Below are 12380 nucleotides of genomic sequence, written 5' to 3' on the forward strand. Positions count from 1 at the left end.
CAATTCTCAAGAATAAAGCAAAGAAACAAATTATATTGACAAGTTAAAATGTTGGGTGCATAAAATCTTAAAAACTTCTAGGAAGTGCGGCTGATATCTGCTTTCTTTCACTTGCAGGATGTCATCGCGATTGCGGACAAACTTCTGAATCAAAACACATGGGTAGCAGCAACGGCAGGACAAAACCAGTTGGGCAGTCAGCTTCTGACTTCCATGGAATATCTGTTGACGGGATTGGGAGGCAGCGATGAGACCATCAACAAAACATATGGAAACATTGAACTTTACAGCTTTCCCAGCCCCTGCAGCCAATACACTAACAGCAGCGTTGTGAAGTTCACGTCATGGGTCAATGTATCCTATCCAAGTCAAGGGGAAGGGAATCTTTCCTCTTTCAACTGCACAATTCGTTTCACATCAGTGATTTTCAAAACTTTGGGAACTGGTTTTCCAAATAATATGGAGGACGCTAGCGCACTAGTGAATGACTATGACATTTCCAGCGAGATTATGACTAATATAATGCTTGTGAATGACAGAAGGAACCACGTAGCTAATGTTAATATGACATTTAACTGCAAGAACAGATCGTGTGATGAAAGTGCCCGTTGCGTCTTCTGGAACTCTACCCTGGAGAAGTGGTCTTCAGAAGGATGCTGGACAGAGGTGACCAATGGGGTCACAACCTGCATTTGCAGCCACCTCACCTCTTACGCGGTTCTAATGTCAGGATCAAAGTCACAGATCGACAGTAAGAATGATGCCATTCTGAGTTATATAACTAATGTTGGTCTTGGAATCTCCATGGCTTCCCTATCGCTGTGCATTATGCTGCAGACAGCTCTCATTCACGATGTTACTCAAGTCATGGCTTGCTACAGACACGTGATTATCCTGAACATTTCTCTTTGCCTGCTCCTGAGTAACATCTCCTTCCTTGCAGGTGGCAATATCCAGATCAGAGACCATGAGGAAGTCTGCTTCGTGCTAACCTTCTGCAACCATGTTTTTCTCCTTGCCTTCCTTTTCTGGACTCTGGTCCAAACCTTCTTCTTGGTGAGCCGCCTGGTTTTTGTATTTCATCATGTCACAAAGCGAGAGTTTATTGCTCTTGCAGTGATACTGGGCTACGCTTGCCCTATCATCATTGCATGCATCACCTTTTTCCATTTCTACCCTCAGAACCGTTACCGGAAGAAGGACGTGTGTTGGTTGGAAAGTTCCTTTGGTGCCGCTTATGCCTTTACAGTCCCAACAATATTAATTCTCTTAGGTAACTTTCTTGGACTTGTAGTTGTGATTCGAACACTTATGAGGCCATCAGTTTCAGACGGTCCATTGGAGGATGAGGAGATGGTGAAGAAGCTGGTCAGAGCTGTTGTCTTTTGCACACCACAGTTCGGATTGACGTGGGCAATTGGAATTCCATTGCTCATTGATGGAAGCTCTCTAGTGTTGAACTACTTATTTGTGCTACTAAACCCTCTTCAGGTATTTAATTGCATGCACACCAACTTTAATCACCCATTGATTGATTGCCTGAGTCATTGACTTGATTGGTAGAGCTCATTGGTTTATGATAGAATTAATGTTTTTTTGACCGATTGCTTGATATACCCGCACATACCATCAAAGGCGAGTCAAATAATGATATTATTTATTTTTGTAATGCATTGATTTGTCACCCTTAGGTTACCTCAGAGCAATTGTGTTGGACCTGGCGCTCCCCCATCACGGTCACCCCCAAACATTTTACCTCCTTCCTCCTATTTTTGCTGAATTAATTTTTGTTGGCCTTAGAACTCTGTGCACTTTACCGCTGCTAACCAGTGCTAAAGTGCATGTGCTCACTCCCTAAAACATGGTAACTGTTCGAAATGGGGGATCTCTAGCTGGCAGGTTGTTACCCTGTCCAAGTAGGGACCCATATTCCTAGTCAGGATAAGGGAGTTACACTTCTGAAATAACCCCTGCTCACATCCTTGGTAGCTTGGCACAAGCTGTCAGGCTTATCTCAGAGGCAGTATGTAAAGCATGTGCACATAACCAGCAGTAATACATTGAAAACACTACAAAAGGACACCACACCAGTTTTAGAAAAATAGCCAATATTTTTCTGTGTAAAACAAGACTGAAACGATAAAAATCCAACATACAGTTACTTAAAATACTCCTAAAGCATAAATAGATGTTAAAAATAATTCCTTGAAGGCAATAGCTCTGTCCGGAGCTATCACTGAATTGTGAACAAACAAATCCACCTGTTCTGGCTGTATGTGTGTTGCGGGCCAGCTACGGTGTCAGGAAGACAAGCAAACAGTACCTTTAGAGATGCAGGGCATCGATGACCTCACGAAGAGCTTCGAAGAGCCGGAGTCTGCAGGCGTCTGTTCCGGAGGTCGGTGCAGGAGTTGTCAGGCCTTTGAACTCACACGTGTTGCAGATCAAACTCTGTGTGGTTGAAGTCAGGATTGCTGTCGTCGGCGGTCGTCGAGGCTGCGGTATGAAGTGCTGGTGCTGGCAGTGGGTCGGTGACGGTGTCCAGCAGAGTCTGCGGTGTGAAGTGGTACGGTGCTCTTCGTGGTGCTGTCAGGTCACGGTACAGGCAGTGGCATCGTCGTTGCTGAAGTGCTGTCGTCAGCTGACGAAGGGAAGTCATGGGCACCGATGTCAATGGTCCAAGGCTGTGGTGTGGGACAGGGCGGTGTGTCGGGTGCCCCCAACGACGGTGCAGGCAGCAACGCCAATGTCAGCTTGGAGCGGCGGCAGTGGTGAAACCAGGGCTGCAATGCGAAGCAGGGTAGTGTTCCGTGTTCTCACGGGACACGGTGCAGGCAACAGCATTGGTGACAGCTTTGAGGCAGCACCGGGGATGCCAGGGTGGTGATGTGAAGCGAGACAATGCAGACATTGGTGTCCACATGTCATGGTGCAAGCAGTGGCTCGGGGGCAGCTTTGAATGGCATTGTCGGTGAGACCAGGGTTGCGTTGGGAAGCGCGGCGGTGTCCTCTGTGGTGCCTTTGGGTCACAGAGCCAGCAGCGGTGTCGTTGACAGCGTCACATTTTTCTTCTGTTGCAGCACAAAACACAAAGTTCTCAGTGCTGATAGCAGATGAAAAGATGAACTTGAAGTCTTTGTTGTTCCTGAATTTTCTGGAACAGAGAGCAAGCTCTACCTCAAGCCCTTGGAAAAACTCAGGGAAAACAAATGCGAAAGGTCAAGTCTAGTCCTTTCACCACCCAAGACAGGAGCAGCCACTGCAAGATAACACAGCAAAAGTGGTAGCCTCTCCTCACAGCTTCTCCAGCTCTTCTTCCTGGCAGGTTTCTTGATCCAAGAGTTCTAAAGTTCTGGGCTCAAGGCCCCAATATTATGCCACATTTCCATCCACTCTAGGAAGTGGAGACAGCTTTGTGAGAGGCCTCCACAGTCCATTCAGGTGCAAGCAACAACTCCTCCCCCTACCCACTACTCCAAATGCAGCCAGGTCTATTCAGCATGGCTATGAGTCACCCAGGAAAGGCAAGGACACACCTCAACGCCCCTTGGTCTGTCTAGTGTGAATGCACAAACCAGCTTCTGTCAGGCTAAAGCCCAGACAGCTAATACACAAAACAGGGAGAGATACATGGATGGTCAGACAAGGAAATGCCCACTTTCCAAAAGTGGTAATTCCAAACACACAGTATTAAAGTCATCTTTACTAAAAGATGTATTTTTAAATCCTGAGTTCAGGCATTCTACACTCCACTTTTCTATCAGCTCCCCTTGGCCAGCTAAATTTGTAAAAGTGTTACAAAGCAGCTCCCAGGTCAACCTATGGGAGAGATAGCCTTTCAACAGTGAAAATGAAATGCACAGTGGGACATGTACAACACACCAGTACATGTCCCAACTTTCACATACACATACACTGCACCTTGCCTTCAGAGGTACCTTGGGCCTACCTGAGAGAAAAGGCCAGGTTAGAGCCTGGCAAGTGGGTGCCCTTGCCACGTCCATGTGGCGGTAAAAACTGTACACAGGCACTGCAGTGGCAGGCCTGAGAACCCTTTGAAAGGCTGCTTGTGTGGGTGGCACAATCAGTGCTGCAGGCCCACTAGCAGCATTAGATTTACAGGCCCTGGGCACACACATTGCACTGTACTTGGGACTTAGTAGTATATCAAATAGGCCAATCGTGGAAACCCCAACTATGACACAACTCACAGTGGGAGCACTTGCGCTTTTACACAGTATTTTGTCTGAAAAAGGGTATTAAATTATTTTAAACCAAATGAAATATAAATATGGCGTAAAAATGTATATATTCAGTCCAATCCCATTTTTAAAGAAAAACAGGTCCGACACATGCTCAGTGCTGGCAACAGGATTTATACCATAATCATAGCGCAAAGCAAAAAGATGAAAAAATGAAATGCAAGGCTGACGCGTTTCAGCCTGTCGGCTTTCCTCAGTGCCTGTTCCATCAACGATGTGCTTCCACCTGGGGGCCGGTTTAAAAGATCATAGTTCGCTCCTGATTGGTGGATGTTACTAGTCCAGCCTCTGCAGTCACTGTCGTGCTGCTCCCATTCCTTGCCAGGTTTTCATGCTCTCCGCAGCGAATAAAAATACAATGATTGTTCACTCTGCACCAAGTGGCTTCCCAGTCCTGCTGGCTGCGGTTTGCACTTTCCCAGCAATATGTAAGGGAGTGAGTAATGGAGAACCCATACATTGTCAACACCTTAATGCAGCAGAATGCTGCATCCTCTCTCCCCGAATGGCATCCAAACTCAGGTGAGTATCTTCTCCACTTGGGGGGGGGCGCCACAATGTAGTTACATACAACAGCAAAGCTGCAAGCAAAGCGCGGAGCTCCAGAACGGGAGGGTGTGCCGGATACCGGTGCCTGCTAACCGGTCAAACATTCAGTCCAATACCATCTTTAAAGGAATATATATATATATATATATATATATATTCACTTAAAAAACCATAGGTTTCACACATGTTATAGTTAGCTGGACATTTCACTCGTAAAAAACCAATGAAATTCCCCCGTTATAGTTAGTGCAGGCAACTATAACTCACGCGACCGCAATCCTCTGCTGATGACGTCAGATATTACATCACTGTATTTAGACACTTATTTACCCATGTCTTCTTCCATTAATCTTTAGCTATACATATATTACAAATATGTGATCAGTGATGTAATATCTGACGTCATCAGCAGAGGATTGCGGTCGCGTGAGTTATAGTTGCCTGCACTAACTATAACGGGGGAATTTCATTGTTTTTTTACGAGTGAAATGTCCAGCTAACTATAACATGTGTGAAACCTATGTTTTTTTTAAGTGAATTTGCAAGGTTTTTTAAATGCTAATTCGTAACTATAACGTGTGTGAAACCTATGATTTTTTCAGTGAATTTGTACGGTTTTTTAAATGGTAAGTTATGTATTTATTAATTTTTTTTTTTCAGGTTTTTCACCGTGCACGCAGCGTGCACGCACGGTGCGCTTCGCACACCGTGCGCGCGCATTGGGCACTCGGTGCGCTTCGCGCACCGAGCACCCACGGTTCGCAGTGCGTGCCGTGCGCGCGTGGTGCACGCACCCTTCTGTGACCCCCTGACCAAGGCTAGGGGGTCAGGAACTGCACGTTCTCCACCTTTTTTTTTCACCCCCTCAGACTGCGAGAGACAAAATGCCGGGCGACACTTCCTGGTTTCGACCGATTCGAATGTTTACCGACATCTAACAACCAATCAGAATTGCGCTCGCGCACGGCAGGGTGGGCGCGCAGTGCGCGCACGGTGCGCGTGTATAGATATTGATATGCTTTTAAATGCTATTTTCTCAGGAAATACTGAACAGATTTACACCAGACCTGCAAAAGGCACTTCCTTGACCTTATGGCTACCTCTCTGCCAAATTTCACATAATTCTGTTCAGCCGTTCGGGCTGTAGCTGCGACTAAAGGTCCTATGGAAAAATGCATGGGGAAAACGCGTTTTGGGACCACCCCTTTTTCTCGGCCCCCGCTTGACGAATCACCCCGAGACTTTCAGGGTTGGAGCTGAACGGAGCGCCCCATTAGTTTTGAAAATTTCGCGAGGATTCGTCAACCGGCGCAAAAGAAAAACTGACGTCAGTTTTTCGTTTGGATTATTGTCAAGGGATGCCCGCCGGCTGTCTTTCATTTACGACAGAGAGATTAAGCAGATTGGGGCCACCGCCGACGGCAGGCTTGCCACTGTGGGAGCGGGAGGCCTGCCTGCTGGAGAATCTTTGGAATATCTTGGTGAAACAGCCAGAGTCTGCTGAGGTATTTTCCTTGCACTTCGAGAATTGAGAATGTTGAACTTTTAACAGCGCACAGACTGGCATGACGAACTGATAAACACGAGTACTGCTTTGAATGAAAACTGCTGTTAAAATGACCACTTGGCCCTAAACGGAATTATTCCTTATGAGGCAATAAGCGGACACATTTTTCTGTGATATTTTGCAAACTAAGCATTGATGAAATCAGTACTAAGAGGTGGAATGCATTGATTCGATCTTTACAGTCGTAAAGGATTATGGACATTGAAGTCCGTGAAAAAACTGAGGGTTACTATACCTTTAAATATGATGCACAAGAGTCCTTCCTCACTGTTCATACTGCCAAAACATTTAAAATCGTCAGTCACTGTGTGTGTCATTACTGCATATGATTACGGCCCGATGGGGTTGAAACGCGTCATGCTTTTGTAATGGACTGACTGGTGAATAAATCCTGTTCCTATCAATCTGGTTTGGAGTGGCTTGTTTTTCGCATAACAGGAGGAATGCGAAATTTCATTTGGAATATATATATATATATATATATATATATATATATATATATATATATATATATATATATATATATATATATATATATATATATATATATATATATATTATCTACTGGCGGTCGCCAGTAGTTAGTTATAGTTAGGACCGTGTTTCCATAGGAAATCCGCAACATTCTATTTGGAATAACTTTGGCACCGGTTGACGAATCCTCGCGAAATTTTCAAAATAGGTGGGGCGCTCCGCTCCTACCCTGAAAGTCTCGGGGGGATTAGTCAAGCGGGGGCTGAGAAAAAAGGGGGGTCCCAAAACGCGTTTTCCCCATGCAATTTTCCATAGGGACCTTTAGTCCAAGGTACAGCCCGAACGGCTGAACAGAACTACTTGAAATCTGGCAAAGAGGTAGTCCTCAGGTCAGGCATGTGCCTTTTGCATATATGGTGTCAATCTGTTCAGTAGTTCCTGAGAAAATCAAAAGTAAAATCACATACATATCTGGGCGGAGCCTAACCACACATCTCATCGTGAGATCTGATTGGCTGTCAGTACTTCATCCAAGAAGTGTTGGCAGCCATCATGGGACCAATATACATGATAGCACCTCATTAAAAAGCATTGCAGTTAATAGAAGGTTTTAAGACTTTAGTTACATTATAAATTATTTGTTGATGGTACCATACTCATTTTAGGAATTGTGGTGTGTTCTAAGGTGATTTTAACATTTGAAAAAGACTTCTGCTTGAGAGAAAACTATTTTCTCATACTTTTCCCACAGAGGTTTGGAAGGTGATCTATAAGCTAAACTGAGAGCATATTTTCTGTACATTCACATTATCTTTCTCAGTCATGTAAGAATGAAGTCTGACATTCTCAGTAAAACATGTACATCCAACAAGGGCAGAGATTGTCAGTTGATTCCTTTGTGTTCTACTGCAGCTTCCCAGAGTGCTCTAAAGAACAACTAGAGCGCTAACTGTCTTACTTATGACAAAAGTATGGCACACCTGAAGCCATCTTGATTAGAATAAACTGGTAACACTTAAAACATTTAATTTAAAAAGGAACACAATGAGGGGGTTCATTTTGCCATAGAAATTATGATTAGTGCTGAAGAAAGAAAAATTAGGGCACATTTTGAGTGACTTCTCAAATCCTCTTCTATTTCATTAAAAAATTCTGATATGCAGACTGAAACATGCACTTCTAATACTAGCAGCAGACTTCCGTGGTGAGCAGTAGCTTTACTACAGTGATCTAATGAGCAACTAGAGTGCTAACATTCAGAATTTATGGCAAATGTGTGACATATCTGAATACCTTCATGATGGAATCAAAGTAAAAAACTGAAAGCATTTCCTACTGAGGAGACTGCAGTAAATGAGGAAATTAGGAAACTTCATAACAAATAAATCTCCTAAAATGGCAAAAGACAAAAGAGCCCTAATGTGGCCCAAATATCACCCAAATGTAGCCCAATGACAGAAGTGTGCAAAACACTTATTTTGTTGTGTATTTGCAGTTTTATATAGTGCAGACTTGTCAGGTATTGGAGTGCTTTACATGAACATTGGTTACATCACACAAGATCAAATTCATTTTGGTTGTAGACATGGGGAGATTAAGTGATTTGACCAGAATCACAGAATGTTGAGCTGAAGCAGAAACTCCAACCTGGTTCCCCAGTTGCAAAGTCTGCAGCTCTGGATGTAACACCACACCCTCTCCCCTTGGATGCAACATTTAATCAAGTGGTCAACTGGATAAAAAAACTAAGATTACAACTAATTTAAAAGTTCTTTGTCGCTATTTGAAAACTCAGAAAATATGTCCTCATTTTAGTTTTTTAGAGCACTAACCATAATTTTGATGCAAATAAGACCCTCTCATATATGTAATTTCTAAAGGAAATGCTCTAGGCATTACAGTTTTGATTACATCAAGATGACGTCAGGCATTCCACACTTTTGTAATAAATATAGAATGTTAGCAATCTAGTTGTTCATTGGGATACTGTTGAGAGGCAGAGGCCAGGGTCACGGACTCTGAAAATTGAAGGCAGGTAGGAGAGTGCAGAGGCAACAATTTGACCACACTAGGTAGGCAGGAAGGGCAGTGGCAGCACAACAGACTATGGAGGGCAGTGGAAAGGGGGGCAGGGGCAACAAACCAACAATACAGGACTGGCAAGAGAGGCTGTGGCAATATAATAGACCATTGTGGGCAGAAGGAAGAGGCAGTGGTCATACAACCATACATGCCAACAAACCCGTTTCAGCAAGGAAACGTCCAATGTTTTTAAGCTCAAATGGGCTTTACTTGATCTGTTTCCTGTCTACAATCTTCTCTTTTTCAATGTAACTCAAAGGGGAAAATCAATACCCCAGTTTTATTTCAAAATCTCCCTCTTACCAAGTTCAAAATGTTCGCAAGTATGGTACATTGGATCATGGTAGGCAGGAGGAATTGGGGTAGGGACATGGACTTGGATAACAGAGGACAGGAGGGACATTGAGAGGTGCACCAAACTGACCCTACAGGGCAGGCATCAGGGTTTGCAGCAGCACAATACACCACACAGGGCATGCGGGACAGGAGTGCAGCACAACAATCCATAGAAAGCAATAGGGAGGGGACAGGACCATGCACATGGACAACAGACAACAGAGGGGAAAGAGGCAATGGTAGTTGGCTGACCATAATGGACAGACAGGAGAGAAAGCTGCAGCATAACAGACCATAAAGGGCAGGAGGGACGGATCAGGGGCCTTACAATGGAACCGACAAGCCAGGAGGGAGGGAATAGGGGTCTGCACATGGAAACAGAGGGCTGGGGGAAAGGGGGCAGGGCAGGAGCAGCAAGATGACCATGGAGGTCAGGCAGGATGGGCACTAGAAACAAGAAACACCATGGAGAGCAACAGTGAGACTATGATGGCATACACACAGACCATGGAGGGAAGGTGGGAGGGGGTCAGGAGCAGCTAGCTGACCACACAGAGAAGGTGGGAGGGGCCATGGCAGCACAGAAGACCATGCATGGCAAGCGGGAGGGTTAGTGGCAGCACAATGGCTATGATGGGCAAGAAGGAGGGTGCAGGGGCATGCACAAAGGACCATGGAGGATAGAAGGGAGGGTCAGGACCTGGGCACAGACAAGAGAGTTCAGGGGAAGGGGCCTCACAACAGACCGTGCGGGGCAGGCAGGAGGAGCAGTTGCAGCACAACAGACCAGGGAGGGCAGAAGGGTGTGGCAGTAAAATGGACCATGGAGGACAGGAGGAAGGGGATAGGGGCATGGCATGTGGACAGGCAGGGTGGAGGTGGCAGGGACAGGTTACAGTCATCTGACAATGCTAGGCAGGTGGTAGGGGAGTGGCAGCTCAACAGAACACTCAGAGTAGATAGGAGTGGCAGGTCCATGGAACATGGTGGTCAAAAAGGATGGAGCAGGGGCATGCACAAAGACATCGGAGGGCAGGGGGAAGGAGAATAGGGGCAGAAAGCAAAGCACAGAGGCTAAGCAGGAGGTCAATGATGGGCCATAGAATTGGGCAATGGAGGGCAGGATGAGTGGACTGGTACATCATGCTAAATGCAGGGCAATGGCAGCACATCAGACCATGCATGGCAGGAGGGAGGAGGCTAGTCCATGGATTCAGACAACAGAGGATAGGGAGGAGGTGGATGGGGCAGCAAGCTAACTGTTCATAGAAGGTGGGTATTAGGAACTTTATTGTTTTTAAAATGTGTGTCTGTGCGAACTACTTAAAATATGAACAAGTATGCAGCATAATCTCACTTTTATTCAGGAAGAAGAGGACGTTTGGGACTGTGACTCCGGGCTCACTTGGCAGAAACATCCCCTGACCCTCCACCCCCATCGCAAAATGTAATGCCCGTGAAAAGGGTAGGTGGACGCAGTGTTATATAGAACATAGTCCTGAGAGCACGATTGAAAATGAAAACTAGATATAGTATATGGTAAAAACTATGCACCAAAAAGTGTGATATAAGATGAACCGGGGCATGAAATATAATATGCAATACATTGTGCGCAATGACAGATTCATTGGAGAGCGCGAGATAGCACAGGCACTAGCGCTTGCTATGTGATATGCGCCTTGGAGTGTAATATGCACAGGGCAGTGTTGTGTAACCTAAGTAGTCTCTAAAGTTGTAATATAAAATATGTGCTGGGTAGTGTAACATTGCATATGCACTGTGACAAAGATATGGATCCCAGATTGGAATATGTATGGCATAGCGCTGTGCTTTATAACATAGGCATCGAGGAAGGCACGTTAGATGGGGCAATATAACCCGTGCGAAGGCAAGTGTGGCATGACATATTCACGGGGTGGTGTTACAGTGCACATGGGCTAGAGAGTGTCATAGCATACGCACTAGCTGGTGGAATACAACACAGAGGTGTGTGGCACTCGGCGGGCACTGGTGGGTGTAACACAGCATTGGGCTCAGCCAGGAGCACGCTGTGACTCTCAAGTGAGGTTTGTCTCCTTTCCAGAGTGTAAAATAAAAAGTATTACACATCCGGCGGTGGATGTGTGGTTTATTAACCGTGAGGGGGTTTCTTGCATAGTTTGGTCGAATTTTTGTCGAATCCCCTTTGAATGGCTTGGTGTGCATGTGTATTAAATGTGCCCGTCAATAGCTACCCATGTGGATTCATTGTATGCATAGTCGCCTTTTAATGAATATCACGCAAATCGTCATGGTGATAGGTACATACGGTTTGTCCAGCATGTCCTAGGTGTTTCTATAAATATATATTTAAAAAAAAAAAAAAAAAAAAAAAAGGCCGGCCCCGGGGGATGGGGTCCCCGGGGCCATAAGTGGCCTGAGGAGGGGGGCAACACAGCCCCCCTCCTAAAGAATAAAAAAAAGGCCATGACCTGGGGGTTGGGGTCCCCGGGGCCGATTAAGGCCTTGGGAGGGCCAAATTAATTTTTTTCAACAAAAAAAATTAGGGTGCAGGCCCTGGGGGATGGGGTCCCCAGGGCTAATAAATTAGAAAAAGAAATGGGGACACACAGCCCTCCTTCTTAAAAATAAATAAATAAAAGACTGGCATCGCGCCGGAGGCCACGCCCCCTCCTTGCAGCACTCTGCAAACGCGCCCCCTGGCCAGTTGTAAGTTGAGGAATTAATTCCCCTTCAATACTGAGGGTCCCTGAGGGCCAACTAGCCCAACAGGTATCTCCAGTATGTGCCAGGGAGCTGCGTTGCAGACAGGTGTTCTGAGGCCACGCCCCTTTTTACACCTCCATGCAACGCAGCTCTGTGGCGCTTACTGGAGGTACCTGGTGGGCTAGTTTGACCCTAGGGACCCTTAGGATTCAAGGGGACTTAATCTCTCAACTCAGAACGCCCACAGGCCCTGTGGCGCGTTTTTAAGTTGGGGAAATAATTCCCTTTCAATCCTGAGGGACACTGGGGTCCAACTAGCGCACCAGGTGCTTCCAGTAAGCACCACTGCTCTGCGTTGCAGAGAGGTGGTGCAGGCCGTGCCACTTTTTACACCTCTCTGCAAC

The 12380-nt window shown here is 45.7% G+C and overlaps 1 protein-coding gene across 1 annotated transcript in view; it reads left to right on the forward strand.

The window, feature by feature from the left end:
- The window catches only part of LOC146822099 (adhesion G protein-coupled receptor F3-like), a 43119-nt gene extending 41568 nt beyond the window's left edge, over positions 1-1551 (forward strand). The window contains exon 5 of the mRNA XM_085609964.1: positions 118-1551. Within this exon, the coding sequence (XP_085466090.1) occupies positions 118-1551 (1434 nt within the window). The remainder of the gene's footprint in view (positions 1-117) is intronic.
- The last annotated feature ends 10829 nt before the right edge of the window (positions 1552-12380 follow it).

The sequence above is a fragment of the Triturus cristatus genome, chromosome 6, assembly GCF_964204655.1.
Source record: "Triturus cristatus chromosome 6, aTriCri1.1, whole genome shotgun sequence".
NCBI lineage: Eukaryota > Metazoa > Chordata > Amphibia > Caudata > Salamandridae > Triturus > Triturus cristatus.